At 36.2% G+C, this 12,621-nt stretch overlaps 4 protein-coding genes across 4 annotated transcripts; all 4 read right to left on the bottom strand.

Annotated features, from left to right (window-relative positions):
- Nucleotides 1-146: 146 nt before the first annotated feature.
- On the bottom strand, nt 147-5,099 carry LOC114538958 (histone deacetylase 11-like). The gene is made up of 14 exons (XM_028559796.1): nt 5,018-5,099; nt 3,794-3,933; nt 3,364-3,464; nt 3,144-3,260; nt 3,033-3,075; nt 2,768-2,844; nt 2,393-2,455; nt 2,014-2,110; nt 1,856-1,925; nt 1,352-1,407; nt 1,230-1,282; nt 930-1,016; nt 616-697; nt 147-265 (listed from the first exon to the last, which is right to left on the bottom strand). The coding sequence occupies exons 1-14, from the start codon at nt 5,095-5,097 to the stop codon at nt 252-254; spliced, it is 1,080 nt and encodes a 359-aa protein (XP_028415597.1). The 5' UTR covers nt 5,098-5,099; the 3' UTR covers nt 147-251.
- A 773-nt stretch (nt 5,100-5,872) lies between these two features.
- LOC114538940 (1-aminocyclopropane-1-carboxylate oxidase-like) lies at nt 5,873-7,813 on the bottom strand. Its single transcript, XM_028559777.1, has 2 exons — nt 7,222-7,813; nt 5,873-6,542 (listed from the first exon to the last, which is right to left on the bottom strand). Exons 1-2 carry the CDS (start codon nt 7,727-7,729, stop codon nt 6,043-6,045), a joined length of 1,008 nt encoding a protein of 335 aa, XP_028415578.1. The 5' UTR covers nt 7,730-7,813; the 3' UTR covers nt 5,873-6,042.
- A 469-nt stretch (nt 7,814-8,282) lies between these two features.
- On the bottom strand, nt 8,283-10,294 carry LOC114538949 (methylmalonic aciduria type A protein, mitochondrial-like). The gene is made up of 3 exons (XM_028559787.1): nt 9,835-10,294; nt 9,136-9,455; nt 8,283-8,631 (listed from the first exon to the last, which is right to left on the bottom strand). Exons 1-3 carry the CDS (start codon nt 10,292-10,294, stop codon nt 8,344-8,346), a joined length of 1,068 nt encoding a protein of 355 aa, XP_028415588.1. The 3' UTR covers nt 8,283-8,343.
- Nucleotides 10,295-11,343: 1,049 nt separating this feature from the next.
- LOC114538943 (tumor suppressor candidate 2-like) lies at nt 11,344-12,530 on the bottom strand. The gene is made up of 3 exons (XM_028559781.1): nt 12,246-12,530; nt 11,659-11,776; nt 11,344-11,587 (listed from the first exon to the last, which is right to left on the bottom strand). Exons 1-3 carry the CDS (start codon nt 12,392-12,394, stop codon nt 11,522-11,524), a joined length of 333 nt encoding a protein of 110 aa, XP_028415582.1. The 5' UTR covers nt 12,395-12,530; the 3' UTR covers nt 11,344-11,521.
- Between the last annotated feature and the right edge of the window lie 91 nt (nt 12,531-12,621).

The following is a 12,621-nucleotide window of genomic DNA, read 5'->3' as shown; positions in this document are numbered from 1 at the left end:
GTAACACGAGATTTCCATATTTCAGTCAAAAATAACGTGTCCAACAATACAATAGATTCAATCATCGATGTATATGGCAGTATATAATATGTCTTAAATTGGTTGTTAATATTAAATAAAAATTGGAAACCAAATATATCACAGTCTTTGCTGACTTTTATGAGTAGTAGCATCTATACAGTATCACACACCACGTAATCGTAATGTACTTGCCTTACACGTCTGATTCGCATAGGTCGATCTCGTTATGGTCACAGAACAGATTCTATAAACACAGTTCAACGTACAAAAATTAAACTTTACACTGCACAACAGTAATTTTAAGATAACTAGATTTCAGTTGCTTTGCCTTTCGAATTCAAAGCATTTACTCACTAAAGACCTTTTGTTCTAAGTGCTATATATATGATTGCGTATCCATGCGATAATCAAGAGCTGAACTTGAATTATGCTATAGACAATAACTAATTACTACGCAATTATGCTAAAGTAATCTTGGATGTTATTTAGTTAGTTCTTGTGTAAATAATTCTTAATGCATTTAATTAACTACCATGGCTAAAATGCAGACACTTCCAATAAGTTTCACTCTTCACCATGATTATGTATACTTACGGAGCTCGGGATAACTGGAAGTAATTAGGCCTTTCGAGTGCAGATTTAAAATTGAATTTGCTATCACTTTTGCAGTTCGTTTCTGGAGAAAAGGAAGAAAAAGTTATTTGAAATACGGCTTTGGTGCATGTGGTCTATTTACGGAAGGCGACGTTTCACATTCAAAACCACGGGTGTGGTATGGCCTTGTGTACGAGGCTGAAAAGTTCTACGACGTAAATCACTGTAGGAGTTATGTAAACGTTATGTATATATCTGTGTCCAGTAGCAGATGACCAAGGCCCATAACCTCCATACTCTATACTGTCACGTACCTGATACCCGCCAGATGTGACCATAAAAATTGGTATACCACCTTCTCTGGCTGATTTGAACACAATTTCATCCCTTTGTATAATACCCTGAAATGTTAACTTTGCTTCAATCAATATACCAATATGTGTTGCATATTTGAAATTTTGGCGAATTTACTTTGCCGGAGCAATTCACTTTTACCAACTTGAACTACACACTGTGAATTATTGGAGGGTATTAATACATCCCTTACTACCACCCGTCCTTGTGGCCACGTCTCCAAATACTTCTATAGTACTGTAATTGCTCAATTTCATTACCTGCTCAGTTACTGCTAAGTTTCCAAGAGGATCACCTTCGAGAATATCAGTTCCTAGAAACAAATATATCGATTCGTAGTTTCAATTACCTACAGAATTTCTTTGCAAGATTAAACGAGTACCTGCGTTGTAAATGATGATATCAGGATGAAATTCACTCAGAGCCTCGTTTACGTTACTATAAAGAGATTAATAAAGCGTTAATATTTATTACGAAAATTTCTTCTTTTCATCCAAATATATATGATATATTTGGAAGGTGATCCCGGTGGACCGAGGATAGATTGGCAGAATAATTTGGCCGTGTTTACTGGTTCACACTTGCCCCTTGTTTCCTTTGTCTTGGCCTTTAGTTTAGACTAGATGTTGTCTGCAAACTTTCTAACCTGTCAGTCGCATTTTCTAGCAATAAGCATTCACACTGTACTGGTTGGCTGCTTCGCCTTCTGGACAGTTTTTTCCATACTTTTGCACAAAGAAAACAAACTAGGCCATGCACGTTGTACCGCTGAGTGCCCCCTCCTAGTCCGCGCTCTATTCTATTCTATCAAATTGGCCTAACCAAGAGTATCATTTTTGTTGCGCACATTTCTCTACAGAAAGGTAGGATAATTTGCTGTATTTACCGTTCAACGAGGGGAAGATACGTAGCGTCATCTGTTTCATGTCTTAACTCAACTTTTTTCCGAATCGCCCCTGCATGAAATTGAGTAGACTATAAATTTTATTAATAATAATGAAATATGATCGGCCGGACAATGTACATGTTCACTTTTGTACCTACTTTTTGCATAAATGTCCCGAGGATATATTCCAAAATTGTATACATCCATGATATAAACATCAGGATTATCTATAAAATCTCGTTCATGGCCATTGCCCTACCCAAAATATAGATGGACTAATTAACCAAATTAAACCATAACCGTAAATATTATAGTCCTGTATAAGGACCTCATATCGGAATGGAAGCTAAAGCCTTATAATAGCAAATTTTTATCGGTTTCAACATAAACTGTACCACAACCCTTATTAGATACTGTGGTGTTCATTGAGCTACTATTTGCTGTTTAAATCCGTGGTTGTCTCGCAATGTTAGTAGAATTGTAATGTTATCTCACAAGAGTTCCGTGATGTAATTTGTTTTAAACAAAGTAACATACCTGGTGAGCATCAAGGTCTATTATCATAGCTTTTGAAATCGATTGAAAACTCTTGAATAAAAACTAAAAATAGATTTTATCATTGATATGGACAAGACTTTGGAGACACGCCTCAAAACACATGTACGAAATAGCTTTGAGACAATATTTATACACGTCACGTCATCACTTAGTCTTCGGGCGAGAGAATGTCAGACAGGAAAATTATGAAATCCACTAGCTAATACGAACAATAGAACTGGCTTGTTTTGGTAACGTAAAATTCCTTCGAAAATTTGATCAGCAATCAAAGGGAACTCTTGTTACACAATTCCGCTGCGAGGAAGTTGAAATGATTTTCAAAGCATGCAATTATGTTGCAGAAACGTGACTTACGTGAATTGATAAAGTGATGTCAGCATAGGCGCAGAATCCTCCACCTTCGTCACTTCGACAATGATGAAAACCTCCTCCTAGGAAATGCAGAATATTGTATTATGTACACTTTCTAACGTCGTATAACAGCTTATCTTACACCGCATGATTTCCGTTCTCACAAGTTCTTATAACAATTCTGAAAAATGGATTAGGCGTGACAACTTCTGGAAAAGTAGTTTCTGTAAATGAACTTAAAAAAATGATGAATCCTTAAAAAACCTACCAATATTTATTGCCCATCCTTTATCAATGGCCAGTTTGCCAGCCTATATAAGACAAAACTATTGCTAAATGATGAACCAGAGAATAGCGATGTAGATTTATTGACACATACCAAAATAGTTCCACCCGTTTGCAACCTAAGTGGTTTTAACATAACTCTTTGGACAATAAAGTTTGGCAAGAGAGCAACTGGAGGTACTTCTGTAACTGCGGCAACTTTCCAGGACCACTTAAAAACAGAATTAGACATACGTCAGGCAGACGTCAACTGTCAAGTTTCAAAATGATTAGAAGGAATTAAGGTTCACAAGTCAAAAACGATGAATGGGTACCTTCAGACTATCAAGGTATTCCTTTGTGTGAACTTCCAGCAAATTTTCCTCACTAGCTTCAACGGGGCTTATAAAATTTTGATTCTTCAGTATACCACTCTCTGATAAATCAATATCAAAGAGATATATAAATGTGCTTGATCAAAATCAAGATTTATTTACAAATTTGGCAGGGCTGCGGCAACAGATAGTCAGTAGCATAACTAGAACAATAATTGGGAGGGAGTGAATATTCATATATTCAATTCTGAGTGACACCAATTGTTTGTAAGTGCCATAGCTTACAATAGAAATATGTCAGGCAGAACTGGATATATATGAATATTCACCCTTCCCCCCAATTATCATTCCAGTTATGCCCCTGCAGGTATTGCCAATTACCTGCTATATATCAATAATATCATAGTTCATTTTATTTGCATGTGCCTACCTACTAAAAATGCGACAGCTCTGCCCCATTTTCCTGAGTCAAATGGATGAAGTTTTTGTAGGCCAAAAAAGCTGATGTTGTAATCTGGACTGTAAACTATGGGCCACTGAGATGAATTTAGATCTTTGTACAAATCATTTCTATAAGGCAATTACATACCACTAGCATTGAGAACTTACAGTGTCCTAATTCTACCCTAATTCAACTCGTGTGAATTGGTTTTATATTTGCTGTTTCCCCTTTTCAGCAGGAACACAATGGTATGTAGTCATTGTAAATATCCTTTAAGATTAAAATATTTTAAAGACCATTATGAAGTTGTGATAAGACATTGACAAAAAATATTACTTAATTCTGTAAGCTGCAACCTTTGTTGAAGCTAATTTCACAAATGGTTCAAATTCTTCCCGTTCAACCATAGGAGACAGGGAGGATCTTGTAGGTCAAGCACAAAAAGATATTATTTTTCTACTATTTCAAAATCAGACTACTGATTTGGCCTTGATAAACATTTTTACTTAATTGTGTCAGGAGAGACCCCTTTAATAATAATAATGGCCTCCTGCTCAAAATTGCTTATGAGGTCCTAGGTGCCTCAAATAGTACTCTGATTTTCCAAGTGAATCCATCCCTGGATTTAAGGCCTAAACATAGCAAATTAATTTTTATTTTGTTATTTGATTTTGAGAGCAAAACAATGCAATGCCTAGTGACATGCCTTTACTATGTGTCGACAGTAAGACAAATGTAGACTTTTGACATAATTCTATCCTATAAAATTTGGATTAATTAATAAATGCAATGAAATATATCTATCAAATTCATATGGTATCATTTGTCTATTACCTACTAAGTAGACCAACCTAATGTTTTCAGAAATTCTCCTCACAAATGCCACGAGAACGTTTCCTGGAAATAAGGTCGTTCTATAAAATACTGTGACTAAAAAGCCACTGTGCTGTCTGTACATGATTGTTGTTAAATCTGGCTATAATTTCCTTCTGAACATTCTAGCCTCATTGGTTTCAATAAGCAATCTGATCGATCCGACCGTGTCGAACAATCATTGAAAAACGCTCGTTAACAATCATAAAAGTATGAGGTAAGCTATGTGTCTGAAGTTCTGCTTACGCGATTGTACCTGAACCAGTGATGTTTTAATTAATTTATTGACATAATACTTATCATACTCAAAACGAAAATTATAGTATCATTCGTAATTACCCCTCAACTTTTTCCGCACATTGTGATTCTGCCCTCTCAGTTTTGCAATTCTTGGATATTGTGCTCTGACCTTCTGCCATATTATTCTAATCTTAATATCTTTAATATCTTTTACTAATTAACAATAGTGCATTTTGGGATTGTTTGAAGATGGGCGTCAATCGAAAGTTCATTGGAGTATGGTCCCCCCTGAATTACCGTTCGATTGGCGCCAATGTTGGAAGGAAATATCAAATCAAAACGGAATGTTCCCACTCCTTCAATGGTGATATACACTGATTTATAAAGAAATCTGGCCTGTGTGAAATATGTTGATCAGAAGTAGGAATTTTGCACTGAATTTTCCGCTTACTACAGGATGCGCATTAAGGATAGGTTTCCTCATTATGATTCAATGGGTGTAATATGTATGCATGGTGCCATATAGCACAGATGACGTCATGACGGTCACAGAATGAAACGTAATTTAGAGCATGGATAGTCTTCATTTCATATGATCAAGAAAGGAAACTTTTTTAGAAGGGGAACATCATGCAGTCTTGAAAATGGGAACATTTCCCACTTCCAATAAGATATCTGTCACTGAAGATCTCCATTCGAGTTCAACGCTTACAATCCACCCAGCAGGACAAAAATAGGCTATTTAATCCATCAGAGAGCGATAAACCAATAGTCAAAATGAGCTTGTATGATCGCGAAATTTTCCTGTTTCACAAGCGGCAAAAATAGTCTCGTGTGCTTTATCAGTCAAACCTCAAACAAAGGCAAGAAGAGCAGAAGCAACAAACTATCTCTTTGGGGATGTCAATTATCAATGCGCTGTTAAAATTAATATGTAAAACAATGCAATGTGAACACCGTCTACACTTTGTATTTACTTCATTAATATAGAAATTATCTACTAAATTTTGGCAATTAACTGCAGTACACCACTAGCCCCTAACAGTTCTCCTGCCAGAGGATGATAAAAGTGGTGCTTAAGAATAAATTTGGACAGGTAAAATACATCTGCAGACATATTGTATTTAGTAATCATGGTCTGGGAAAGTGCCTCTGTATTTGTTTTCCAAAAACTCTCCAAATACAACTGGTAATTCAATATTACTGTTCAGTTCCCTTTCTTTAAATGGAATCATTGGATTCTTTATCTGAAGAGGGCTAACAACAGTTTCCAACTGTGGCCCAAAGAAGTACGCTACAGAAATACGATCTCTTCCAGTTTTTGACTTCCTAACTCGATGCATTGTGGCTTTGAATGAACCATTGGTCCATACCTCCAGCATATCTCCAAGATTGACCACAAATGTCCCTGGAATGGGAGGTGCTGGAATCCACTTACCATCCTCACCTCTTATCTCCAGACCTCCAACATCATCTTGCATTAGAATTGTAAGTATGCCATAATCTGTATGTTCACCACAGCAGATTTCATTAGGCTGATTAGTGCTAGGAAGGTAATGGTACATTCCAATGGTGGTTGTAGGATATGGATGAAATTTTTGAATAAAAAATTCTTCTTTTAACCCTATAATGTCAGTATCACAAAATAAAAAGCATGAATAACACATTATTATTTCACTATCAGCAAAGGTAAACCAGACTGTAGAGATTTAGCTTTATGCAAGACCCTGTCTATGAGATTTGCACAAGGCAATTGCATTGATGTGAACTCAATACTATTGATTAATTATCCTTTATGTTAATACAACTCTGGCACTTTTATCAGCTGTTGATATGATTAGTATATGATGAGCTATGAAGGGGCCAGGAAATTTCCAAGCCTGGTGATCATGATAGCTAAAAACGGCAATGGAGGGAAAATACCTGGGACCCAAAGCACCCAGAAGTGGGCCAAGCATAAGAAATAAGTAAAAGGTGACCATTGCCATTTGACACACACCCTGTCACAAGGATTAGCAAAAAAACTGCTAAATGAACTACAAAATTTTGCAGAGTCAATAAGGGTTGAGTCTAAGGGGGCTTTTACTCACTGATTTGTCACAGACCATGGAGTGGTTTTTGCTGACCTTTGGGATTTCACAATTGATATATGCTTTTTCCACATTTCATCACCCCTATCTCCCTGACTTATTAAGTCAATACAAACACAATCATAACACAAACACTGAACTTGCATTTCATATTCAGTTACTGCAAAGCTTCTGTTACTACAGAGTACAGCATATAAACATTACAGTACCTACCCATGGCTTGTGCGAGGGCATTCACGATTTTGAAACCCAATACATTCAGTTCTTTATGGTATGCATCAAGAGCATCCTGGAAATCTCCAGGTTCTTCAGGCAGTAAATTTCTTTGGGTAACGAGGGGAAATTTCTCTTTGCTTTGGTGTGTGTCTGGAAGTTCGTCTCCGAAAGAGTACAACCCTTCTCGCCAGTCGGGAGCATCATTTACTAAGTACGCTGTTGTTTCACTTTGAAATTGAAAGTAACCCACCATTCCTGGTGTTCCTTGCGACTTTATCACTTCTTTCTTTCTCAGAGGCAATGCGAAGAAGCTCTTCAAAGCGTTGAATAAATTTATCTGTACTTCTTCACTTACGCCATGATTTTTAACATAGAAGAAACCGTAATCTCTGCATGCTTCTGCAATAGATTTTGTTGTATTTACGCATTCATTCTGATTGCTTTCACCTTGAAAAACTGATAAATCAATCAACGGTATTCCCACTTTTACCGCATCATTTGACATCCTTTACTTTATAGGTAAAATATAACTAAAATTTTATCCACAAGTTGTCAAGTTCGGTTCCAAATTCCAAATCTGCGGTGTTCTTTAAGACCAGTGAAGGCACGCATGCGCTTCAATGAAAGTTTGTATCTAATTAGCACATATAACACGGCCTAATAAACCAATAAATACCGTGTTATATGTGCTAATTAGATACACTAGTGGCACTACTCATTAGTCACTAGATAGATTAGCTAATAATTAATAAGTTATAAGTTCCACTTTGACACAAAATAAAATGTTATGAGGAGGGGAATAGCTCCCTCTACAGCCTCTGCTCTACAGCTCTACTGTCCTTGTTTTTAGAGGCTAATGAAGGCTGAGCCTTTTATACTCTTCAATATTACAGCGATATCCTACACCCACTATTTTGTTACTGAAGGTATAACAACTGCCTAATATAAAATAGGGGCTTTGCCTTTGGTAAGGAGACTACGACTAGAGTTGTAACTGGGCCATCACATTTTAAACATTTGGTCATCAAATAAACCTTTTCCACCCATATTCAAGACAAAAGAGAGTCATTTCAAGTAATATGGTAATCTTTATTAGATTTTGTTTGTTTCTTCTTTTAATCAGCGTGATTGTAAAAACAGCCCCAATAATTCATCAGCAGCTAATCCTGGTGTAATGTTTCCTCTTTTAACTTGCTCTTCATAATACCTGACATTCTCTTTGACAGCTGGATGTTTCTTAAATAATTCCAGAACTTCATATTTTATGTAACTCCACATCCAAAGTCCATGCTGTTCTTTTCGTCTCATTTTTAGTTCCCCTGATTCAGTCATAATTTTAAAAAATTCGTCCACCTGATTCCATGCTTCATTAATACCTTCTCGTTTTGTTGATGAAGCGGTGAGAATCTAAGAAAGTTCCAAATGAACAATAGCATAAAATCGGAAGTTATAAGATGCATAATAAATATACTCCATCTGATACGTCACAAAAAAAACATGTAGTAAGGTCTGTGTTCGGCCCAATTTACCCTTTCAATTTTCTCATAATCAACTGGTATCATGCAATATAAAGTTTTTAAAAATTTGAAACAAATATGAGGTGAAACAGTTCATGTTTTAGAACCTTGCATTTAAAAAATTCCAACTGTGACAATGCAAGGAAAGTTTTGAAGACTGTGCACTGTGCATCACATGCAAGTTATACAAAATTTGTGTTATGTAGTGTTAAGAACTTTCATTTATGGTTACCTTTGGGTTACCAGGGAATTGACCTCTCAATTAATGCGCTTGACACAACATAGGGAAAGCGATGATACCAATGTTAGGTGGTGGGAAAGTAAGGCCATTCAAACTATTCCTGTGCAGCATTTGCAAAGTAAGCATGGCATTTAACAAAAGAAATATATATACCTTAGGCTTCCACAATAAAGACTTCTTGCTCCGTAAAAATTTACTTGCACTTATGTACTCGGCCTTCATTTTTCTGGCAGCTGCTTTCAAGTCTCCATCATCTTTAGTAATAATTATTAGATCTGCAACCTCCATAATCCCACGTTTAATCCCTTGCAATTCATCTCCGGATGCAGGACTGACTAACAAGATAAACATATCTACCATTTCTGAGACGGCAAGTTCTGATTGACCTACACCAACTGTTTCAACCAAGATCGTATCATAACCAGCTCCTTCACATAGAACTATAGCATCATTTGTACATCGAGTCACACCACCTACATATAAAAGAAAAACTTCATTGTATTATATAACAAATCTAACTATGAGAATTGACTAGAAGGATTCAACAAATGCAGTGATTAAGAGACACAGACTTGTATCTAAACTTTTCAATGCCAATACTTCTAGATCTTAAGATCTGATATTCATCAACTGCAGTCAAGGAGTCCTATGCACCTTTAGTTCAATGTTTTACAATGTTTTTCCCTACCAGATGACTCCGCTGTTTTGCAGATTGCTCTAATTGCTTGTGGTGGTCTGCTATAGGAGGGGAAGCTGTTTAGAACATTGCAGCCATGTCTGCTATTTCCAGACAGATAAAACTGTTAATATTCATTGACAGTCACTTTTAAAGTACTCTAGAATTTACCTCACCTAAGGCACCTCTTGATGGAGATGGTCGAATAAAAGCATTAGGATGTCTACTAAGTTCTGTCATTCGTGTTTTATCTCCTAGTAATGACCCACCAGTCGTAACAGATGATGGATCCACAGCAAGTACTGCCACCCTATGATCTCTGTCAGTCAATATTGTCCCTAAAGCTTCAATAAAAGTGGACTTCCCTGCTCCAGGTGAGCCTGAAATACCAATGCGATATGAATGAGGCTGGAATAAATTCTGTCGACATACTTTTAAAACTTCGCTTAACAAATGTTGAGCTAAAATCTTCTTCTTTGGATGAGAAGATTCTATGAGGGTGATTGCTTCAGCTAGTTTAGCACGATCTCTGCCTAGAACCCCATCAACAAGATATTGAATGTCCTCCTTTGACGTCCCTGAAAGATGCCGAGAAATTCTTGGAAAGCTATAAAATTTATTTAAAAATCTATACATGATGTATTGCCCCATCAGTTCCTTCTCCTCTCGACTCGAGAATTTTCCAATTGCCGTAACTTCATGTAAGATCAGACAAGAAAGATCAGCTTTTGTAGTTTGTCACAAAGGTTTCAGAGCCGGGAATCGTCTGTGGGAAGCGTTAGATAGATATGAAACGATCAATGAAAAACTCTTCAAAACTAATCTAATAGCGAAAGATTTTTGCAAATTTATTACAAAACAACCTAAAAAGGTTGGGACACCCCCCTGTCCCCCATCACCATGACACCATGGCATGTAATGGCATGATGTTAAAAATTCGGGTAGGTCTGCCCTCCCACCTCCTGCACTAAATTTCCACCACTGTTCAAACATGGTAAATTTATGACCATGTTTTAAAGGCCATTTTTTAAAAATAGGAAATATGCATCATTCACCATTGTGACCTGTAAGGAAGGTAAATTAGTTCGGTGTAATGTGGTGTAGATCGGATGAGGAGAATAACTTATTTTCACATGAAATTCTAAATTTATTCTTTAAACACATCCACATGTAGGATTTTAATTAGCATGCCTCAATAAAGCATGCCTGTTCGACAATAAAGCATGCCTGTTCAAAACAAAATGAATAAAGCCTGAATAAAGCATGCCTGTTCAAAATGCTATAACCTTCAACTGCTAACAGCTATCTCGGCCAAAACTACATGCAAAAAATTAGGGGGTGCATGTTCATATATTCTTTCTGCCAAACAGATTTCTTTTGTATGTATATGCATTTTCAAAAATCTGTCAGGCTAAACCAATTATATGAACATACACACCCTCCCAATTATTGTGCTATTTTCAGCTCTGATAGCTATTTTGTTTTCCAGTGTGTGTGCTCCATATTTGCTAGTTATTTAAAAATTTAATTTTAAGCTAATCATAAGTATCTGTGATGTTAACAATGAAAAATATTTTGATTTCCTAGGGGGAAATATGGAGAAGCAGGAAGAAGCACATTCCCCTGATGTTTGTTTTTGCAAACAAAATAAACTGCATAAAGACATATTATTGCATAATCAATAGTTGAACCCAATGAGGGTAACATGTTTACTTCATGATATGAATATAATTACAAGAAATAGAAACACTCATTTATCAGCACAGCAAGTACAAATAAATTAATTTGTTTTGCTCTAAATTATCCTGAACACCAGGCACATGACAAGTTTGTGTGTTTCTGCAGATGGCAGCAATGGTTTTGTTAAACTTCACACATGATGATTGGTAGATCTGGATGGATTTTTGGAAAGGGCAAGTCAACTTTTCCCTATCAAAAAAAATTTTAAGCGATGTTGATCATTTTAACATTAAACTGAACAATGGGCAAACATCCCTAACCTCTGGTCGCAATAAACTACAATCAACTCTCTTCATTTTTGATCGCTTCTTCTTTTTTGACCTCACTTCTTCATAAAATTCATGGGCTAAATCCCCATCTTCATTGAAAAACATCGAACTAAATTTAAAAAAAAGAAAAATTGTGTAAACTTCTATAGTTTGTATACATAATAAAAAAGTGGGACAATTTATGTGTGCAACCTCATCTGTAAACTTTGTTGTGATTTCTTTCTTTTGAAAAAAGTAGAAGGGGCAAGGCATTCTTAATTAATTTGTTTGATCTTACTTACTGAAGGAAAGACATTACCTATGATATAAACAGGATTGAAAAATGTCCTGCAGCCCATATTGTTCACAATTTCTATCAATACTGAACGATATTGTTCCACTCGATTTAGTTTTAACAATATTTTTTAATTTTGTTGACACATGTAAACAGAAAGGGGCCAATGGGCAAGGAATGCCAAGGATAAACCGACTATTGACTATGTCAGGTTGTCCTCCGGTTCCAGTTTAGAATGTTACTCAGCCGTGGTTTTATATGTATGTAAACGTTATTTTATTGCCATCACTAAGAATATACCTACCTAACTCGTTTCAAAACGAAAATTGAACCTCTATAGTTGTTCAAGAGGTTATTTATTCGGTTCTCAGCCCCATTTACAGCGCTGGATTCTTCTTCATAATCTCCCCAATCCCATATTTTACGGTATAGACCTGATACCTTCGATCCCATTCATAGAAAACGAATGTTATTAGGACGAAACTGAAAGATTATTTGACCTTAAAGACTTTTTACATACTGTAGACTCTCAACTCAAAATTTAAAATTTATGTTTTGTATAATGTATACCATGTCGTCACACGACAGCTTCCTGGTGTTCCTGGGGACAAATATAGTGCGAGACTGTCACGCGTGTTTGTCACGAATAGGGATCAGCATTCAGCAATAGACCTTTCCTA

This window comes from Dendronephthya gigantea, unplaced genomic scaffold (genome assembly GCF_004324835.1).
Source record: "Dendronephthya gigantea isolate DGI-Jeju-01 unplaced genomic scaffold, DenGig_1.0 000191F, whole genome shotgun sequence".
Classification (NCBI taxonomy): domain Eukaryota; kingdom Metazoa; phylum Cnidaria; class Anthozoa; order Malacalcyonacea; family Nephtheidae; genus Dendronephthya; species Dendronephthya gigantea.
This window is presented reverse-complemented; position numbering and strand designations above follow the sequence as displayed.